The sequence below is a fragment of the Amblyraja radiata genome, chromosome 27 (genome assembly GCF_010909765.2).
Source record: "Amblyraja radiata isolate CabotCenter1 chromosome 27, sAmbRad1.1.pri, whole genome shotgun sequence".
Taxonomy (NCBI): Eukaryota; Metazoa; Chordata; class Chondrichthyes; order Rajiformes; family Rajidae; genus Amblyraja; species Amblyraja radiata.
Window position 1 is genome coordinate 25,214,488 of NC_045982.1, and position 23,251 is coordinate 25,237,738.

General features: G+C 42.1%; 1 protein-coding gene across 2 annotated transcripts in view; it reads left to right on the forward strand.

Moving 5' to 3' along the window:
- Window positions 1-23,251, forward strand: part of LOC116988639 (C-reactive protein-like) — a 321,348-nt gene that overhangs the window by 13,563 nt on the left and 284,534 nt on the right. Inside the window, exons 1-2 of one of the 2 annotated variants that reach the window (XM_033045526.1) lie at window positions 3,946-3,958; window positions 4,075-4,150. In XM_033045526.1, coding sequence (XP_032901417.1) covers window positions 4,087-4,150 — 64 coding nt within the window. In that variant the 5' untranslated portion in view covers window positions 3,946-3,958; window positions 4,075-4,086. Of the gene's footprint in view, window positions 1-3,945; window positions 3,959-4,074; window positions 4,151-23,251 lie in introns of those variants that run through there. The other variant, XM_033045525.1, reaches the window with a different exon arrangement.

Genomic DNA, 23,251 nt, shown 5'->3' on the forward strand with positions numbered 1-23,251 from the left:
GGTTGGTTCTAAAAACTACTGCTTACCTTTTTCTTTCCCAATGAGCCAATTAAATTCACCGGTCAGCACCGGCTACAACCAACAAGAACCTCCGTGAACCTTCCAGAACCTTCAACCTCCTGGCAACCCATTAGGACCTCCTCGCGACCCACCTACGGCTTGAGAATTCTCGCTAATGTCCAAGGCGGCTTCATTCTAGTCCATTCTAGTCTAGTCCTTCATTCTAGTCTAAATTGGACCATAATGTACCAATTTACTGTTGTGTGGTGTCTTTTTAAATTGCTGTTTCTTTTTTTACCCCCCACAATTATGTAATTCTGATTCTGTTCCATTCTGTTTTGTAGTTTTTTGCACAATCCGCAAGCATTGCCACTTTTCATTTCACTGCACATCTCATATGCGTATGTGGCGAATAAACTTGACTTGACTTGACTTGACTTGACTTGACTAATGAGGCCAGGACTAGTTTCCAGAATGCGGGTGCTCATCATGACCGTGAAGGCGACTCCCTGGCAATCACCCGCGAACATGTGGCGACCATGTGGCATAGTCTCCTACAGTCGCCTAAAAAGTCACCTAAGTGGGACAGGCCCATTAGAATTCACATTTACCTTGTTGGCCAAAGATACTAAATGTCCTCTTTCAGCCTTCCTGATATTCACACACAGAGTAATCCACCATTGCTTATTCCACTGTAAGGTTTTGTTTGATCGCAGCTGCTTACACTTGATGCATGCCTCCTATTTTCTGACCAGTGCCTCATTATCCCTCATCTGCCAGGATTCCCCAATCAGAACATAAACCAACACAGCACAGGTAAAGGCCCTTCAGCCTATAATGTTCATCCTGAACATGGTGTTAAGATAAACTAATCTTCTCTGCCTGCATGTAGTGCCTATCCCTCCATTTCCTACAGATCCATGTGCCTATCTAAAAGCCTCTTAAACAACACTATCTCATCTGCCTCCATCACCACCTCTGACAACACCAACAATCACCCTCCACTCACAGTGTAAAATACTTTCAACGTTGCCCCTCTCCTTAAAACTGATAGTATTAGTTCCCCCACTTACATATCAGTGACTTGCCCAGCACTTTTCCCACTGAGGTCCTGTGATGTCCTCTGATGAGTAGGGCCATCTACATATTGGTTGAGAAAAAATTCCTGGATGCAGTTAACTGGATTGGGGAACATAGGCCAATTAATGGTGATGTCTTGAGGACAGTCCGTACCAGGGTTGAGAAGATGCTGGACGTCCTAAGGCATATGATGGTACATAAATCTCCCGAGCCTAATTAGATATAGACAAGGACAATGTGGGAAGCAAGAGAAGAAATGGCAGGAAAACTTGATTGAGAGATAAGAATCATCATTAGACATGGGTAAGGTACCAGAAGACTGGAGGGGTGCTAATGTTTTCCTCTATTTAAGGGGCTGGAAAATCCTGAGAAATATAGGTTAGTGAGCCTAACATCTGTGGAAAACAAGTTACTGGTGAGGATTCTGAGGGATTAGATACATATGGCTTTGGATAGACAAAGGTTGATTAGGGATAATCAGCATGGTTTTGTAGGTGGAAGAAAGTATCTTATGAATCCTTTTTGAAGAAGTAACCAAAAATGTTGACAAGGGCAAAGACATATACGTTGTCTATACAGACATCAGCAGGGCATTTGATAAGGGTCCGCTTTGCAGGTGACTCTGGAAGGTTAAATGTCAGGGGACCCAAGGTGAGCTAGTCAAATTGATTGAGAAAAAGCGAGTTCAGTATCTCGATAAACGCAAGGAATTATGGGATTTGCCAAAGGTCATCGAGATTTAAAAGAAGCGAATGCAGCGCTGTATAAACTGTGAGTACATTTTCGGTCTGTTTTGTTCTTCTTTGAATCTTATATTGGTTATGGCTGACCCAAATTACGATGATGTTTCACTGGATGATTTTCTGCAATGGAAAGTCGAAGCTTTGAAGCATTTTTTAGCAGACAGGCGGTTGAAAAATAACTTGCTTCTCTTGCTTACGCCGCATCGTACAGGAAGAAGCCCGTGCTACCGACCGCTGACCTCCCACATCCATCGTCGAGCTGTCAAGTCATCTTGCCAGTTATGATGAGGCTAACCAGCCAGCCACTTCACTGAAGTCTCGCCTGCTTAGCGACTACAAAGAAGGCAAGGCCTATAGCCATTTTGATTCAAGATGGCTGAAAGAAGTCTTCTTTCACAACTTTACCCACACATGTACATGCAGAACTCATTCAGAAGTCAACAAACAAGTCAACAATAAAAAATGGTTGTTATTCATCGACACAATCTCACTCACTTACCGAAGCATATAGCAATAAAACCACCAAAATCATTGTGGTTTTGTATAAATGAACCATAAATACTCCTAGTTAATAGTTTTGAAAGCAGTATTTTCTTACCTCGAAGAAGTAAAACTGGAAAATACGTATGAAACGCAGGTCCATACAAACACAGTAGCTCCGTTGGCGAGAATGTTTATCCCGGATGACCCATGACCTGGGCATGTGCAGTTGTAATATCGAACTCGCTTTTTCGCTTAGTTTAAGGAAGCAGAGGATGATGGAACAGTTTTGTTTCTCGGACTGAAGGCCTGTGACTAGTAGTGTGCCTCAACGATTGGTGCTGAGCCCATAGCTGTATGTGGTTTACATCAACAATTTTCAATTGGATTGCGTAAGGTAAGTTTACAGGTGACACTAAAGTGGGTGGTATTATAGATAGTGAAGATGGTTATTAAAAATTACAGCAGGGTCGTGATCAGCTAAGTGGGCTGAGGAATGTTTAGTGGAGTTTAACATAGATAAGAGCAAGGTGTTGCTTTTTATGAAGTCAAATCAGGGCAGGACCTTGAAAGTGAATGGCAGGCCCAGGGAGTGTTGTTGAGCAGTGGGATTTAGGAGTGAATGTACATAGTTCCCTGAAATTGTTATCACAGGTGTATAACATGGTCAAGAAGGCTTTCAGTACAACACCCTTCAGATGTACTACACATGTGTGAGGTCACATTTGGTGCATTGTCTTTGTCACCCAGTTATAGGAAGGTTGTCATTAAGCTTGGAAAAGTGCAGAGAAGATATGAGGAGGATGAGCAGGCCAGGACTTTATGCCTTGGTGTGCAGAATGCTGAGGGCTGATTTTATAAAAGTGTATAATGTCATGAATGGAATAGATAGGGCAAATGTACAGTCTTTTAGACACAGTAGGGTAATCAAGAACCAGGGGACATAGGTTTAAGGTGAGAGGGTAGGATGAAAAGAAACCTGAGGGGCAACGTATTCTCACTGAGGGTGGTGGGAATTTTGGATAGAAAGATGGATAGGGAAGATGGATATGGAAGGTATAATGGGATATGGGCCAAATGCAGGCAGGTGGGACTAGTGTAGACAGGGCATCTTGGTTAGCATTGACAAGTTGGACTGAAGGGTATGTTTCTGTGCTGTATGATGCGATAACTCATGACTCCAAGTTGTGCCCACTCATTCACTCATTGGACACTTTCCCATGGGATGAATCGAGGCAGTAACCAAACTTCTTTACATGTATTCCAGGAATCAGCTGTCAGCGGTCCTGACCACAACCTCATGGCAAGCATCCAATACATGTACGTGCACTTCTCCCTCTCAACATGAAGTTGTGTCACAGATCAGAGCCACAGTGGGGTAGGGAAGATAGCTCTGATCGGGCGGGGGAGGTGAACTTCATCACCTCCCCCGCTCACTCCACTCCCTCTCCCTCATCACCTGATGCTGACTGATGTCAGCACACAGATCAATGGCAGCTCTCTGAGTATTGGATGGCAGCAGAGTTTGCTCCACCCCCTCAGTTCCATCCTGCGATTGGCAGTGAATGGGTTCAGCAGAATATAAATTGCAGCATCTTGTGCCCAGGGTATTGGACCCCCCCTGAGGTGAAACCAGCTTGTTGGAGACGGACACAGTGAGTACCAGAGGGACTGTTTGTGTGTTGCTGACACACGGGACTGGCTGCTGGTTCTCTGTTTCAATGGATCGACAAGTGAAATGAAATGAATTGGGAATTCTTTGTTTTAACAGGTTGGAGTCAGGATGAAGCCCTTCGCAACAATTGTGCTTGTGATGTGCATTTACCTGTCAGGATCGGACAGTGCAGGTTTGTATGAGATTTACATGTAGGTTTGGAGAGTGTGTGTCTGTACTGACCATGATGTCAGTCTGAACTAATCCCATCTCCCTGCACATGGTCTGTATCCCTCTATTCCTCGATGTGCATGTGTCTGTCTAAATGCCCCTTAAACACTGCTATTGTATCTGTTTCTACCACCACCCCTGGCAGTGTGTTCCAGGCACCCACCACTGTGGAAACAGGAACTTGCCTTTCACATCTCCTTTTAACTTGATCCCTCTCACTATCAATCTGTGCCTTCTGCTACTTGTCATTTCCACCCTGGGGGATAAAACAGACTCTGACTATCTACACTAACTATGCTGCCTGTCATTTTGTACTTCTACAGTTTGCCCCTCAACCTCCAACACTCCAGACAAAATAATCCATGTTTGTCCCACCTCTCCTTGTACCTAAGGTGCTCCAATCCAGGTAAACTCTTCAACACTCTCTCCAAACCTGCCAGTCTTCAGATGCCATTCTGTCTCTCACATTTAAAAAAAAACATCCTTTTGCAAATCACTGCTCACTAGCGACCTTGTGTTCCATCTCAGATGGGAAAGTGAGATTTAAAATGTTTACTCTTCAATTTTACAGGATTGTATGGAAAATCAGTGAAATTCCAAACCGAGACAGACAACAGCTTCGTCAGGTTGAATGCACATGATTTCACCGGATTGACCGCCTTTACTGTCTGTTTCAGGGCAGGCACTGAAAATACTTACCAAAGTTTGTTCTCCTACGCTACAAGCTCTTCCGCCAACGAACTACTGATTTGGCAAGAAACTAAAACACAACTCTGGCTGTATTTAGGAAGTTATGAATATAAGTTTTACATCCCAGAAATGAATTCTTTACCGAGACACATCTGTGTGACCTGGGAGTCTAAAGGGGGTGAGATAATAATCTGGGTCAATGGGAGATGCCATGTACGGGAGGTTCATGTAAAGGGTCAGGTTGTGAAAGGGTCTGGTGAATTTATTCTAGGTCAGGACCAAGACTCAGTTGGTGGAGGTTTTGACGCCAGTCAGTCATATGTCGGAGAGATAACTGATGTTAATATGTGGGATCGTGTTCTAAAACCCAATGAGATTACATTGATCAGTCAGGTTTGTTTCAATGCTGGAGGGAACATCATTGATTGGGGATCAACAACATTTACAACAGGAGGGAACGTCATATTTAACACCAATAATAATTGTACACTTTAAATGTTTTGGCTCCAAAAGGCATTTAAATGTGCAGAGGAGAACACAATGTCCTCAAACTACTCTTGCTGAACATGACCTCGCTTTGCGATCTTTCCTCTCTAAACCAGATCAGTAGTAGAAGCACTGATGTTGATTCCTGATTAAAGAGCTGTTTATGTCGGGGTAAGGGACAACTCACTGTCCTTCCAGTTTCTCATCACCGACAGGGTAATGGCTTCCAACTCAGTACACAAGAGTCTCGGCCATTCTCCGTCACACATTGAGAGAGGGATGGGGAGTGGGGAACCATGGTGATGTCTACAGGGATCAGCAGGGTGTAAACCCCAGGGCACTGCCCCACACACTGACCCTTGACTGAAGTCCAGGGACTGCCCAGAACAGACAAGTCCACCCTCTTTAACCAGACTCCCCTCCTCGTCCATTCTGCTGGAGCCCTTCCTCAAATCCCACTGGGAACAAGAAAGCACCAGGGGCACGGGGGTAGTGGTGATGGGCAGACACGGACTGTGGGAAAGTCCCTGTGGTGGAGGCTGATCCTGTCTTGATTTAGATTGTGCTGATTGGAATTATTACTTTCTCTCTCTGTATTACCCTCTTGATTTCACATTGTTTGTTACACCAAGGTTTGGAAAGCTCACAATGTGTTCTGTGCTTCTAGTGATTGTGATTGAACTGTAACATTGCAGTTTCATCAGCTTAATAAACGAGCATCAAAACAACAAAGATCTTGTCTAACAAATAACTCTGTGTGTGTGCGCGCGCGCGTGTGTGTGTCTGGTCTACAGTTAATACAGTGCATTCTCAGTGTCCATCACTAAATTGATTCAAGCCAGCCCAGTGTGGAGCTGATCTGTTGACAATAAAATCGCTTTAGGCTGAGGGACGATGAAACAAACAGGGTGAATGTGAATCCGTGAGGAACAGGGGAGAACTCCACTGGCTAGTATCAGTTGTTGCACCATGCTGGCTAACGGAGGCCATTATCGCCCAATAATTGCTGCCCCCAAGACACATTCTGACATCCTGTGGTACCACCATTGCCGAGATCTCCAAATCCACATCCCAGGGTCCACACTGACCAAAGCGCTATTGCAACTGGCCTCATAAATCAAGAGAGTGTCTCCTCCAGCAGCCACATGTTGCAGTGGGCCCTGGCTGGCTGATCACAACTTACAGATCACACACAAAGATAGATAGATAGATAGATAGATAGATAGATAGATAGATAGATAGATATAATTTAATTGCCACACAACCAAGGTCGGTAAGGCAACTGCTCAGCAACTGGAGCTATCAGCAACTGCTCGGTTTCACAATGTCCACCACATGCAACGTACACTCTGCACTCACAAAGGTCAGACCCATCCCACCTTGAAGAAGGTTGTCAAAAATTGCAGCAAGATCTTGATAATTTCGCCAGGTGGGCTGAGGAATGGTTGATGGAATCTAATGCAAGAAATGTGAGCTGTTGCATTTTTGGACCAACACTGTGAAGGGTAGGGCTTGGGCGAGTGTTGTAGAGCAGAGGGATCTAGGAGTGCAGGTACATACCTCCTTGAAAATGGCGTTTCAGGTAGATTGGTTGGTCAAAAAGGCTTTCGGCACTTCATCAGTGAGGGTATTGAGTATAGAAGTTGGGAAGTCATGTTGCAGTTATATAAGGTGTTGGTGAGGCCGCATTTCTAGAGTATTGTGTTCAGTTCCGGGCACTGTGTAATAGGAAAGATGTTGTCAAGCTGCAAAGCGTGCAGAGAAGATTTACAAGGATGATGCCAGGAGTGGAGGGCCTGAGCTATAGGGAGCAATTGAACAGGCTACGACTCGATTCCTTTCAGCATGTGAGAATGAGGGTGATCTTATAGAAGTGTACAAAATCGTGTATGGAATAGATTGGGTCCACTCACAGAGTCTCTTACCCAGAGGAGGGGAATCGATAACCAGATGACATAGGTTGAAGGTGATTGGGGGGTTTGGCAGGGGGAAGATCTAATGGAAACTTGAGGGGTAACTCTTTTACACAATGGGTGGTGGGTATATGGAATGAGCTGCCGGAGGAGATAGTTAAAGCAAGTACTATCGCAACGTTTAAGAAACATTTAGACCGGCATATGGATAGGATAGGTTTAGAGGGATATGGGCCTAACACAGGTAGGTGGGACTAGTGTTGGTCGGTGTGGGCAAGTTGGGCCAAAGGGCCTGCTTCCATGCTATATTTCTCTGTGAAACAGAAGTGGAATATTATTGGTGTGACTTCAGCTGGAGGTACACCAACAGGATTGGTATCCCACCATGGCAGTGTCTGAACTATAATGATGCAGTCCCAGATTTATCAGACTGAGGACATACATGGGATGTGAAATAACACACGCTATGTTTTTGGCTCCAGTGGTGGAAACAGGACCAGCAAGGTTACACGGGGAAAGAGCTCCCTCTATTGTCATAAGATGACAATGTTCTCTAAGTGAGCTGAGCGGCAACTTGAAAACAAGCTGATCAGCCAGATACTCATGAAAGACCAACACGAGGAACTGCTTCAGATTCACAATCACACAGCACTGAAACAGGCCATTCAACCCACCTTACCAATGTCAACGAAGATGGCACATCTATGCAAATCCCAGCTGGCCACGTTTGACCCATATCCCTCTAAACCTTTCCTATCCATGTACGTGTGCAAATGTCTTTTAATTCTACACTAAAACTCTCATATTGTTATCTTCCGGTTTGCGATGTTTTTACATTTGCGCAAAAACAGTACGCAATGTGCTACAATTTTTTGCCATCTTACTCACCGTTGTTCTGTGCTGCAAATGCACCAAGTTTTATTCCGATTGGTGGTATATTTTTAAAGTTATTATGCCACTTTTAGGAAATGATGTACCTGCACTCTGCTCCACACCATTCTCCAGGGTGTTCCCATTCACTGTGGAGTTTGTCAAAGTTCACAATGGGATATAGATCAGCCACAGAAATGGGAAGAATGATGGCACATGGAGTTTAATTTGACTAACTGTGAGAAGTTGTGTTTTGGGAGGTCAAATGTGATGAGAAAGTATACAGTTAATGACAAAACCCTTAGCAGCATTGATTTACAGAGGGTTCTTGGGGTCCAAGTTCTTAACTCATTGAAAGTGGCAACACAAGTACATAGTGTGGTAAAGAAGGCAAATGGTATGCTTGCCTTCATTTGTTGGGGCATTGAGTAGAAGGCTCAATCGTATTCAATGCAATGGAATTTTATTTGTCACTTGGACCAAGGAACAGTGAAATTAATGTTTATATACAGTTCAATACAAGTATCACTACATGTAAGCTCTCAAATACATCTTAGATAATCATCTCAAATAAAGTACATGTATAGTAGTAATACACTGAGACAGTACACAGAGTTGCCAGATTTGGTCCCCATTTTCAAGTCCAGGTTGTTATAGATGTAGCTCAGGATGTAATGATGGAGCTGTAGGACTTTGTTTGCTGCATTGGGAGTAACCAAATCCATTTTACAAGAGGGTAACCAGGAAGAAGGTAGGATCGCTCAATGATAAAAGAGGAAATACGTGCTTGGATCAGAGGATGCTGGTGCTGAGAGGGTTTAAGGGATGGGAACTGTAAATAAGCAAACTGTACAATCTGGAGTTCAAGATCATCTTTAATCGGTACCCATAGTATAGCAGTACAGCAGGTTGTTAGTTCATCGTTACCGCTTCCAAGAATGACCAGTATAGGAAGTAGGTGTTAGTATGAATCATACAGTATGGTGGGGTTAGTGATGCTATTTCTACTATGATTGGTTCACATGCAATAACCAATCTACATCCTTCCCCGTAAAGAGCGAATATAGTTAAACACGCATGCAGTTAGAATTCAAACATACTCTTCATATCTGTCTGGACGTCTACTAATACGGCCCAAACGCGTACGGACCAACCCCTCTCCCTCTTCGCTAGAAAAGTTAGAGGGAGGCGGTGAACCCAGAAGTGAGAAAGCAGCGGGGGACACGTGATGACGACAGGGAGAACAAGCGGGAGAGGTAGTTTTGTTGTTAGTCATAGCCACCAGACGTGGTGGAGTAAGGGACATGCTGGAACTAGTGGTGGCTGGGTGTATATCCCTGCCTTGAAACAGAACCCTCTGTAAATTAATGCTGTTAATGGTTTTGCTATTAAACATGTTTTTTTATATTTTCCCCTCACATTCAAGGTCAACCCGTGGAAAGCAGTTGGTCCCGACAACATCCCAGGACGGGTGCTCAAGGAATGTGCGGATGAGTTAGCAGATGTGCTAACAGACATCTTCAACATCTCACTTAGTCAAGCCATTGTCCCCACATGCCTCAAAACTTCCACAATAATCCCAATAACAAAGAATTCAGTTGTGGCCTGCCTAAATGATTACCGCCCTGTCGCCCTGACCCCCATAGTAATGAAGTGCTTTGAACGCCTGGTTAAACCTCACATTACTGCCAGCCTCCCCTCATCGTTAGACCCCCTCCAGTTCGCCTATCGCCCCAAACGTTCTACAGAAGATGCCATCTCTACTACGCTGCACACAGTACTCATTCATCTGGAAAACAAAAACACCTACGCCAGAATCCTGTACATTGACTCCAGCTCAGCCTTTAACACCATCATCCCACAGAGACTTGTGGAGAAACTAACCCTGCTGGGCCTCAACACCACCCTGTGTCACTGGATCATGGACTTTCTGACCGCAGAGAGACCGTAGTCAGTCCGTGTTGGCAAGAACACCTCAGGCTCGATCACGCTGAGCACCGGCTCCCCTCATGGCTGTGTGCTCAGCCCGCTGTTGTTCACACTGCTCACACATGACTGTGCTGCTAGATTCAGGGACAACAGGATTATAAAATTCGCAGATGACACCACAGTGGTGGGACTCATCAGTGGAGAGGATGAAACAATGTACAGGGAGGAAGTGAAACAACTAGTGGACTGGTGCGGCAACAACAATTTAGAATTAAATGTAGACAAAACAAAGGAGATGATTGTCGACTTCAGGAGGTCGCAGCCCAAACACATACCCCTCAATATCAGTGGCACCACGGTGGAGAGAGTGGAGAGCATAAAGTTCCTCTGAGTGCAAATCACAGACAGTCTCACCTGGTCCAGGAACATCACTGGGATTGTCAAACGGGCCCATCAGCGACTGCACTACCTGAGGAAACTCAAACAGGTCTCACTTCCCACCAACATTCTCAGGACATTTTACAGGGGCACGGTGGAGTCTGTACTCACGTACTGCATGAACACGTGGTACTCCAACTGTAACTGCTCAGACAGGAAGTCTCTGCAGAGGGTAGTGAGGGGAGCAGAGAGGATCATTGGTGTCTCGCTACCCTCGGTACAAGAACTGTTCCAGAGCCGCTGCCTGAAAAAAGCTCTGAGAATAGCTCAGGACAAACTGCACCCACTCCACACACATCTAGATCTCCTGCCATCAGGAAAGAGATACAGCAGCATCAAAGCCCGGACAACCAGACTGCTAAACAGCTTCCTTCCACACGCTGTGAGACTGCTAAACAGTCACTCCACCTGATTCTGCTACTTTTGCACTGACAATTTAATAACTGGCACTGAGTAATAACTCTGGCACTGGCTCAGGCCACTTAAATCAGCTGCCCTGGACATTTTATGACTGTTTTTTTATTTTTATTTTTTTACTTGTATTTTAATGTTGCTTTTTTTACCTGCACTTTTTAAAAACTATTCGTACTGTTTTTATCAGGAACTGGATTGTTTTTTATTTATGCGTGAAATGTTTAAGTTTTTATGTGCGATGCTCCGGTATTCCCTGGGAAACGTCTTCTCATTTTGCACTGTACAATTGTTACTTTGCATGATGACAATAAAAGGATGATAATGATTAAAGTCCAACAGCTCACACTTGCTTAAATTAACCTTCATCTGCCATTTATCTCCCCTTTTCTGTAGTTGGTTTGTATACTGCTGTCTACTTCCTCACAGTATACCACTCCAACAATCTTGGTGTTGGCTGCAAACTTATTAACAAACTCATCTACAATTATGTCCATGTCATATACATCACAAACAACACAGGATCCAACATAGTCTCTACAAACTTCAGTGGCCACAAACCACGCCAGATAACGCCCTTTCACCACAACGCTTTGACTTCTATGAGTGATTTAGTACTGAATCCATATGAGCAATTCATCGTGAATCATGTGTATCTTAATCTTCTGGATCAGTCAACCGGGCGATACTTTATTAAATGCCTTTCTGGTCCACGTTGACACCATGTACTGCACTACCCTCATTCATCACCTTTATGATTTTCTCAAAACGCTTGATCAAGTTACTAAGACATGACCTGCTGTGTACAAAGCCAGTGTACAAAGACTGTCCACAATTAGCCATTGCCTACGCTAAATTATGTCCAATAGCTTCCCTGCCACTGACATGAGGCTAACTCACCTATAATTCATCTGATTATCTCTACTTTATTTCTTAAACAAAGGTACAACATTGATAATGCCTCATTCATCCAGGACCTCACCTGTGATTAGAAAAGATGCAAAAACCTTCACCAAGGCCCCTGTAATCAGTTCATTTTAAAATCTCCATCTCCATCTTGATCACCAACAGCCCTTGTATATTAGCGTTGCCCACATTGATTTTACAATCCTTCATGTCCTTTCCCTCAGTGGATAAAGATGCAAAGTACTTGTTTATTACCTCGCTTACATCTGGCTCAGATACAAATGTCTTCCTTTATCCTTGAGTGGTTCTACCTTCTCCCTGGTAACTCTCTTATTTTAAGGCATGTATAAAAACCCCTTCGATTTTTATTAATCTGACTCGATGAAGAGATATTTCATGGTCCCTTCTGGCCCTTCTACCTCGATGGAGATGCGATTTTTCTTCGTGTCGCATCCCCGCGGCCTAACAACGGGAGTGGTGCAGCCTTTCCTGAAGACTGGCCAGGTGCTTCAAGCCGCAGGTGCGGCATGGACTTACCATCCTTTGCTGAGGATCACCAGGGAAAGTGCCCTGAACACGGGGCCTGTGGACTTTAACACCGTGAAGCAGCAGTCTCCAGTAACAAGAGGCCGACTCGGGAGCTCCATGCCACCGAGTGTTCCGATCCATCCCGACGCCGGAGTTTCCATCATACCGACGCGAGGGCTTGAACATCGGACCGTCGACAACGGCAAGTGCTGAGCGATCAAAGGTCCTGACCACAGGTGAACAAAGGAGAAAGATGACTGAACTTTATTGCCTTCCATCACAGTGAGGAATGTTGATCTCACTGTGGTGGATGTTTATGTTAAATTTTATTTTATGTGACTGTGTGTATTGCTTTTCACTTAGTATGGCTGCATGGTAACTCAAATATCACTGGTGCATATAATTGATGCATGTGACAATAAACGCAAACTTGAACTTCTAAACAGTTCTTTGAACTCTTTCCGCCTTGCTGTATATTCCTCAAAGACCTTGTCTGACTTCATTTAATTAATCCTGACATTTACTTCCTTTTTCTTTTTGATTAAATTTACAACCTATTTGGTCATCCAAGGTTCCCTTTCCTTGCCATCTTTATCCCTCCTTTCTGGAACATGGCAGTTCTGAATTCTGATTAGTCGACTTCAAATGCCTCTCACATGTCAGATATGGACTTACCCAATAACAACTGTTCCCAATTTACTCTCCCCACCTTCAGCCTGATAACATCGTGATCTACCTTACACCAGTTTAGTGCCTTCCCACAAGATCCAGATTTGCTTCTATTCAAAGCAATCAGATGGAGTTGTGATCACTATCTCCAGCGCGCTACACCTGATACCAGCCAGTGGAGTTCTCCCCAGTTCCCGACGGATCCACATTTACCTGGGCTGTTTCATCATCTCTCATTCTAAAGTGATCTTACTGTCAGCAGATCAGCTCCACACTGGGCTGTGCCACAAATTGCTATTTTAATATAGCATACTATTTTACTTAGGAGTCACATGAGTGATTCCGTGAAGAACCCCGCCAGTCCGCATACGCTTCATTACGTCTGACGCATGGCGCAGCAACCAATGGGAGGTGCATCGCTCCTCCAGCGGTAAGTTTTAAAAGCCTCAGGTAAGTGTCAAATGTAGTCAGAGGTTGTATTCTGCGCTTGATAATTCTTGTGTTCAGGAGGCAAGTCCAAGCATGGAGAAATCGTTGAGAGCAAGGCGAGCCGTTGCGAAAGTAGCTAAAGAACGCGAGAGTGCGGGTAGCCGCCTAGTTCATCTACTGAGTCGCTAACGGTAAGACCAACGACTGCAGACTTGGTGTCTGAGAGCACCATGACTGCCCCTGTGGGGCGCAAAGCCACTAGAAAGTCTGCACGGCCGATAGACTCGGACGAGTCGGGCCGGGAGGGTTCCCCTCTGGGAATGGATACCGTGTTTGGTCGGTTATCCAGGATGGAGCTCCTAATGGAGAGGATGCTCCACCAAGATACACTCCAGCAGGAGGAGATGTGTCATCGCCACCTCTCCAAGAGCCCGCGCCAGCGGCACCTACTACAGGGCTGCTTAATGTCTCCCTCTTGAAGGAGGAGAGCATAACGGGTCAGTATGATTCTGACGCCGAGTCTGTGGGTTCAGCAGTGGAGGCTACCCCAAGGGATGAAGGGCACGAGTCACAGGTACCATTCCTGGCAGCAAGATTTGCCATCCCAACAGACTCAGGAGAGCCGCTGGGTGAAGAGTTGGCTGCGAGTATTAATTTCTTGGCCTCACACCACCTTCAGGAGCTGACCATGGATGAAACGGCCAAAAAGTATGAAACCCCGGTTAATTGTATCCTGCTTAAAGTGCCGGCAGTAAACCACGCCATCTGGGGCCATATGGGCGTAGGCATCAGTACGCAGGAAATGAGGCTGCAAAGGGTGCTGAAGCTGCTCGCTTCCGGCATTACGTCGTTCGGCAGGTCGGTGGATGGTGGGCACCTGACTGATGTTCAGCAGGATGCCCTGGCTCTCATGTGCAATGCGCACTTTGAGATAAACTGCCTGAGAAAGAGCACCATCTGCCCAACCATCAACCCGAAGTTCGCTGCTCTGTGTAAGCCTAGCAACATCCAGCCACCAAATCTGCTGTTTGGGGAAGACCTCGCAAAACAGGTGAAGGAGTTGGATGACGAGGCAAAAACCATCGGGCTCATTAAGGCGCCAATGACCAGCAGAACCCTTCGGAGGCAGTACCCCTACAAGCGGTTTGCTGAAACCGGGTCCGGTCAAGGACTAAGCCGGCCATTCAATGTGCGCAGCTGACGCACTCGAGCAGGAGCACGGGCAAACATGCCTTTTCCCACCAGAACCAGAGGACAGAGAATTCCACCAGTAACCATGGAGGTAGGTGGGTCTGGTTCTTGTCGAAACATATTGAGTGAGAATCACCTACCAGTTGGGGGGAGATTACACTGGTTTCTGAAAGAATGGTATGGGATAACATCAGATTTATTTATACTGCACAGTATACAAGGGTTTCGAATTGAATTATTTCCCAATTTGTGTCCACCCACACAGTATACATTGAGGCGGGCATTCATTTTCTCACAAAAAGAGAATTTGGAAGTTCAAGCTGAAATTGAAAAATTATATATAAAAGGGGTGATTGAGAGTTTATCAACCTCACCAATTTGTGTCAAATATTGTTCCTAGGCCAAAGAAGGGTGGTGGGAGTCGAATTATCCTGGACCTGACAAGCCTTAATCCTTTTGTGCAGTATAAACATTTAAAAATGGAAACATTTGCTAATGCCAAACAATTGGTTTCCAGAGGATGTCATATGGCATGTATAGATCTAACGGATGCATATTACTCAGTGCCTGTTCATACGGATCATCGGAGGTATTTGAAATTTAGCTGGATGAGGCAATAATGGCAATTTAAAGCACTGCCTAATGGGTTAACCTCAGCTCCTAGATTATTTACAAAGCTGCTAAAACTAGTACTGGGGCTACTCCAGGTTCATGGTCATATTGTAATGGCTTATTTGGATGATATCTTAATAATTGGAAAGACCCGGGAGGCAGCTGAATTATCTGAATTATCTCATGGTTGAGAGATTGGGGTTTCTCATTCTTCCAGCTAAATCAAAATTGATACCAGTTAAAGTTATTGATTATTTGGGATTCACTGTTAATTCAACTCACATGTCAGTGATTCTGCCCAAGGGCAAGAGATTAGATTTAAGTGAAGGCTGTAACAAGCTCATGAGGGAGCAACAACCTTCAATTAGACATGTGGCCAGCTTGATTGGCAAATTAGTGGCTGCCTTTCCAGCTGCACAGTATGGACCTTTGCATTACCAAAATTTAAAACGGGCAAAGGTACAGGCACTCAGGATACATGCAGGTCATTTCGACAGGCCATTGCCATTACCAGCTGAAGCTATTGCTGAAGTACAGTGGTGGATTAGGAACATTTCAAATTGCTCCAGCAAAATTCTGATTGAAGAACCTTCAGTTGTTTTACAGACTGATGTTAGTGCCCTAGGTTGGGGTGCTACTGATACCATCTCTAGCTGTGGAGGCAGATGGAATATGCATGAGGCATGTATTCTCCAATCACATGGAATTCATTATTTAGAGCTATTGGGAGCATTTTATGGACTTGAGGCTTATTGTACCACCATGCATCACTTACATGTTCAGCTTCAGATTGATAACACCACGGCAGTGGCGTATGTTAATCACATGGGTGGAATCAAGTCGGAATCTTGTGATAGATTGGCTAACCTTATTTGGCACTGGTGCATTCAAAGAAACATTTGGGTTTCAGCTGTCTACTTGCCAGGCAGATTCAAATTGGTGGCAGACACCAGGTCATGAAAATTCAATGACAACACGGAATGGATTTTGAAACATGATGTATTTAATGATATTGTTGTTCGGTAAGAGATGCCAGATATCGATTTGTTTGCATACAGACTCAATCACCAGTTACCGAAGTATGTTTCATGGGAACCAGACCCAGGGGCAGTAGCGGTAGATGCGTTCTCGCTACACTGGGGCAGAGTGTTTTTATATGCATTCCCCCCATCTGCCTGATCAGTCGGTGCTTGCTCAAGATCAAGCAGGACTCCGCCTCAGGAGTTTTGGTGGTACCCTCATTTCGGAGATAATAACACAGCCTATTATGGTGGTCCCAAAACGTAATGACCTATTAGTGCACCCTGTGACTGGGGATCAACACCCGTTGTATGATCGTATTAATCTGTTAATTTGCAGATTCTGAGGAGGCCATACCTGGGTCAGGGACTATCCAATCGTACCGTGGATGCCATCACATCGTCCTGGAGGGATAGTACCAAAAAGCAGTACATCTCTCATGTCAGGAAATGGAGGAGTTTTGTTTACGTGGGAACATTAGATATCACACAGCATGCATCTCAGATGTGCTAGAATTTCTGTTCACGCTGTATTTTGATGAAGGGTTGAGCTATAGTGCCATCAATAGTGCCAGGAGTGCCCTGTCATCTAACTTATGGTTGTGGTCAGAACTACAGTCTGTAGGATCTCATCCGTTAATATCCCGGTTTATGAAGGGTGTTTTTAATTCCAATCCCCCCAGGCCCAGATACTCTGAAATCTGGGATGTGAGTGTGGTACTCACGCTGCTTCAACAGTGGGGTCCAGGACTTCCGGTGGCGCTATGGAGTAGGTGAGACTCGCGCCAACTAGCTCCGTGAAAAAAAACGAAAAAACGGGGGGAAAAGACAGATCCTACCTGCCGAGAACGGCACCGATTGTTTTGCAGTAGGCCCGTGACGTCATCAGGCGCCCGACACCGGCAGTATGTCGACTCAGCATACTCCCCCCAGGACAAAAACCGGCAAGACTAAAGAGGTAGGCCCAACTGAAGCCTCGGCCTCAGGTTTAACAGCATCCCAAGAAGACATCTCAAAGAAGAAGAAAAAGACTGAGATCGAAGAATTAAAAACGTTTCTTACGGAGGAACTTAAAAATCTTAGACAGAGCATTAAAGAAGAGCTGACATCTTTTAAAAAAGAAATTAAAGAACAAATTAAAGAAGATGTTACAGAGATTGTACACAAAGTCCTTGAAGACTGGAAATTAGATATGGAAAGAAATATGACTCAAAATGTTGAAGAAGTAAATGAAAAACTGAATATGATGGAATCCAGATTTGATTCTAAACTTGAACCTATCTTCCAGACATTAAACCAACACCACAAGATTGTAAAAGAACTTGAGGAACTTGCTGAGACAAGCACCGCAACTACAAAACAACTCATCACTGAGAACCAACGCCTATCAAAGTTATTGCGTCAAATAACCGAAAAATGTACAGACTTGGAGGGACGACAGAGGCGTCAGAACTTAAGAATCGTGGGCATCCAGGAAGGCAGAGAGGGGACTCGTGACCCCCGTGAATTTGCTGCAGATGTACTGAAAACAATTTTGAACCTGGACCAGGCGCCATTACTTGCCCGAGCGCACAGAGTGCCGAGACGTCCCCCAAAGGTGGGCGACCCTCCAAGAATAATGATAGTAAAGGTCCAATATGACCATGTATTGGATGACATGATGAGGAAAATTGGCAAAAGCAGGAATCTTGTATATGAAGGAGACAAGATTAGCGTATTCAGAGATTATCCTGTGGAAGTTGCTAAGAAAAGAGCATTGTTCACAGAAACAAGAAGAATACTGAAGAACATAAATAATCTGATATATGGACTGTTATACCCCGCAACATAAGAGTTAGTTACGAGAAGAACGTACATGGTAAATTGTAGGGAATTGAAGAATGTAGGTGAACAGAGGGATCTGGGAATAACTGTGCACAGTTCCCTGAAAGTGGAATCTCATGTAGATAGGGTGGTAAAGAAAGCTTTTGGTGTGCTGGCCTTTATAAATCAGAGCATTGAGTATAGAAGTTGGGATGTAATGTTAAAATTGTACAAGGCATTGGTGAGGCCAATTCTGGAGTATGGTGTACAATTTTGGTCGCCTAAATATAGGAAGGATGTCAACAAAATAGAGAGAGTACAGAGGAGATTTACTAGAATGTTGCCTGGGTTTCAGCAACTAAGTTACAGAGAAAGGTTGAACAAGTTAGGGCTTTATTCTTTGGAGCGCAGAAGGTTAAGGGGGGACTTGATAGAGGTTTTTTAAATGATGAGAGGGATAGACAGAGTTGACGTGGAAAAGCTTTTCCCACTGAGAGTAGGGAAGATTCAAACAAGGGGACATGACTTGAGAATTAAGGGACTGAAGTTTAGGGGTAACATGAGGGGGAACTTCTTTACTCAGAGAGTGGTAGCTGTGTGGAATGAGCTTCCAGTGAAGGTGGTGGAGGCAGGTTCGTTTTTATCATTTAAAAATAAATTGGATAGTTATATGGATGGGAAAGGAATGGAGGGTTATGGTCTGAGCGCAGGTATATGGGACTAGGGGAGATTATGTGTTTGGCACGGACTAGAAGGGTCAAGATGGCCTGTTTCCGTGCTGTAATTGTTATATGGTTATATATGGTAAGAAGGAATACTTCTTCATCAAATACACGGAAGCATTTGAATTTGCCAAGAACATCGAGGACAAGATCGAAGTTTGAAAAATATTCAACACTTAACACCTACCTGGATACTGCTATCTCGCAGAGAAGATATGGAACTCTAAACTTTAAACTATTATATTTAAGAGTTGCCTAAAATTCGCAATAAGAATTGGGTAAATATCCTGCAACGGATATATAATACTTACATTTTAGTACTAACTTCTAACAACTATTAATAATCAAGAATACTAACTAACACTAACTATTGATAATAAGATTATTTAGATTATTTAAGAATTAACTAAAAGTATGAAATATAAGTAAAGTGTGATTCAGGTATTTTATAATGAAAAATGTATGGTGGCTCTCTCTGTGATGTTTTTGTTTTTGATTATTCTTTGATAAATGTTTATATTATACAAAACTAAAATTTCAATTTGAGACTACTAATTATACCATTAATGGAATATAATCATTATTTCTTTCCCCCCCACAAATTGTTTGCATCGAATTGGAAACTTTCCTTTCAAGGAAAGTACGGAGCTAGTATTTTTATTAACCAATAGCTACGGAAGTCCATAGATGCTTAGCCACATTAGGGTGGCTATCACTAACTGCACTAATTGTAGTTGTAGTTGCTTTTCTTTTTTACTTTCCACACTTTACTAACCCAATTTGCTATCACTTTTTTAAATCTTATATCATATTATATTTTGTATTTGGAATGGAATTGCATATTTTATTTAAGGAGATATGTTCGGATGGAAAACAGACGTGACCTAAAATTCATCTACCTGATGTTCAAGTATAAGGTAGGGTTGAGTGTGCTGAATCAGCTGCTCTACCACTTAATCACAAGATGCAAGACATGAATATAAAAATTGGGCGTGAGGGAATTAAATTCTGTAGTTGGAATGTTAAGGGAATTAATGAACCTATCAAGAGAGGCAAAGTGTTAGCTCATTTAAAATCATTGAAAACAGATATAATATTTCTCCAGGAGACACATCTTAAAAAGGAAGCACAACACAGATTGAAAGCAAAATGGATTGCTAAAGCGTACCACTCTTCATTCTCACATAAATCAAGAGGTGTTGCAATATTAATTCGTAAAGGTATACCCTTTAAACATATATCAACGATAGAAGACATTGAAGGCAGATATATTGTAATAATAGGGGAGTTATACTTAAAAAAGGTGACTCTCCTCAATGTGTATGGACCAAATTTTGATAGCCCTCTGTTTTTTAAGAGAATTCTTAACAATAATGTACACAACAAAACTTAATAATCGCTGGAGATTTAAATTGTACATTGGATGCTTGTTTGGATAGATCATCAACTCAAAGAAAACTAAAATCTCGATCAAGTGAATTTTTAAATTCATACATTAATACTACTAATATTAAGGACGTTTGGAGAATTGAAAATCCATCGGGCCGAGAATATTCATTTTACTCACCAGTACATAAAACTTACTCAAGGATAGACTATTTTTTAGTAGATTCAAAACTTATCCCATTTACCTATAACTCGCAATATCATAACATCATAATCTCAGACCACGCTCCATTAACATTTATGATCAAACTAAACGGAATGGTGGAGACACAGTCACAATGGAGATTTAATCCCCAAATCTTAAAAGTTAAGTTATGTAATGAATACCTAGTAAAACAGATTTAAATGTTTTTTGAGGCTAACGATAGCCCTGAAATCTCTGCTTCCCTTCTTTGGGAAACATTTAAAGCATTTATACGAGGAGCATTAATTTCTTCCCAATCATTTTTTAATAAAGAGAATAGGGCCAAACAACAGAAACTGGAAATGGAAATAAAGCAATTAGACACAGAAAATGCAGCAGCACCATCCACGATAAAACACAATAAAATTGCAGTATTGAAATATAAATTAAACAAGATATATTCAGACCAAGTTTTAAAACTTTATCAACATACAAAACAATTAAATTTTGAATTTGGTGATAAACCACAAAAACTATTAGTGCGTCAACTTCGCAAATTGGATGGGGAAAAAACAATATACAAAATTAGAACAGACAAGGGAGAAACATTAACACTGCCTAAAGATATTAATGATAGATTTCTACAATACTACCAAAAATTGTATTCATCTAAAATAACAGAACAATCAACAGGAATGGAAACATTTTTACAGAATTGTAAGCTTGCGGGTCTAGATCAGAAAGAGAGAGAATTGCTAGGGGCTGAAATTACGATAAAAGACATCGAAGAGTCAATCAAATCTTTAAAAAACGGAAAGTCTGCAGGACCCGATGGTCTAAATTCTGAATTTTATTAAAAAAATTATGATTTGCTTTCCCCACGCCTACAGACAATGTACAAATACGCATATACTCAACAGAAACTCCCAGAAACTCTAAATGAATCTACAATCATACTCATACCAAAAATGGACAAGGATCTTGAAGACCCAGGTTCATACACAGCTATAGCCCTCTTAAATACTGATCAGAAAATATTAACTAAAATTCTATCTAATAGATTGAGCTTAGTGATCAGCAAATTAATACATCCCGACCAAACAGGGTTTATCCCCAAACGGTATTCATTTTATAATCTGAGAAGATTATTTAATATTATATATTCCAATAGAATCTCTAATGCAGATCTAGCAATTATCTCGTTAGATGCTGAAAAAGCTTTTGACCAGGTAGAATGACCATATTTATTTTCGGTGATGGAAAAATTTCAACTGGGAGAGAAGTACTGTACATGGGTTAAATTGTTATATTCTAATCCAACAGCTAGAATATTAACAAACAAAATGTTATCAACTAAATTTAATCTCTCTAGAGGCTGTAGACAAGGATGCTCACTATCCCCACTATTATTTGCTCTTGCAATCGAACCCCTAGCAGAAAACGTTAGAAACCATCCAGGAATATTTGGATACAATACTAGAGACACAAGGAATAAAATCTCCTTATATGCAGATGATGTACTAATATATATTACAAAGTTAGAAACTAGTATTCCAAACCTATTAAATCTAATAACTCAATTTGGTCAGTTTTCGGGATATAGAATTAATTGGAATAAAAGCGAAATCATGCCAATAACAAAATTCAATCTACATACATTACAACAATCCCCTTTTAAAATAGTTAAAGATAAATTTAAATACTTAGGAATCTATGTAACTAAGACATATACCTCTTTATTTAAACTAAATTTCCCACCCTTACTGAATAAACTACATAAGAATATTCAATACTGGAAAACACTCCCCATTTTTATGCTTGGGAGAATTAATGCTATAAAAATGATTTTTTTACCGCAACTGCTGTACCTACTTCAATTAATTCCGATATATATACCAAAAACTTTTTTCAAAAAAGTCGACTCCATTGTTACAAGTTTTGTCTGGGATTATAAGAATCATAGAATAAGTAAAAAACATTTATGTAAATCAAAGATAAATGGAGGTTTGGCTTTGCCAAATTTCTTATTTTATTTTTGGGCAGTCCATATTAAAAACATGAATTTCTGGCTGGAAGAAATGGATCAACAACCAGATTGGCTAATGATGGAAAAGGAAGACTGTCTACCTTTTGAAATTGGACCGATCATATTTGCCCCCACAAAACTGCACAAAAAAACCTATAAAGAAAACCCCATAATACATAGTGGAATACGAATTTGGAAACAAATAAAAAAAGATTTAAAATTGAATAATATACCACTCTGCCTTCCCATTGTAAATAATCCTTTATTCAAATCATCCTTTATGGACAAAGGTTTCACACAATGGAAAAATTATGGAATCAAAAATATAGGACATCTTTATGGGAAAGGTACTTTTCTTTCATTTCAAGCGTTACACCAGAATTATGGACTGCACTCAAATAATTTCTTCAGATATCTACAAATTAGAGATTATGTTAAATCTAATACACAAGTCTACAGGAATAGGGAATCAGAAATTCTTGATGAATGTTTGAACAAGCATCCTAATACTGAAAAACTAATAGCTTATATTTATAACACCCTACTAAACAACGAGGTACCACCGACCGAACCATATAGATACAAATGGGAAAATGAAATAGGTCACCCTATAACGAAAGATATGTGGGACGAAAGTTTACAACAAATACATCAATGTTCATTAAATGCCAGACACACTTTAATACAATTCAAGGTCTTACATAGACTACACTACTCTAAAATAAAACTAAATAGAATCTTCCCACAAATCTCTCCTATTTGTGATAAATGTCTACATCTAGAGGCTAATTTAACACATACGTTTGCAAACTGTATAAAACTTAAACATTTCTGGACTGATATTTTGAAAT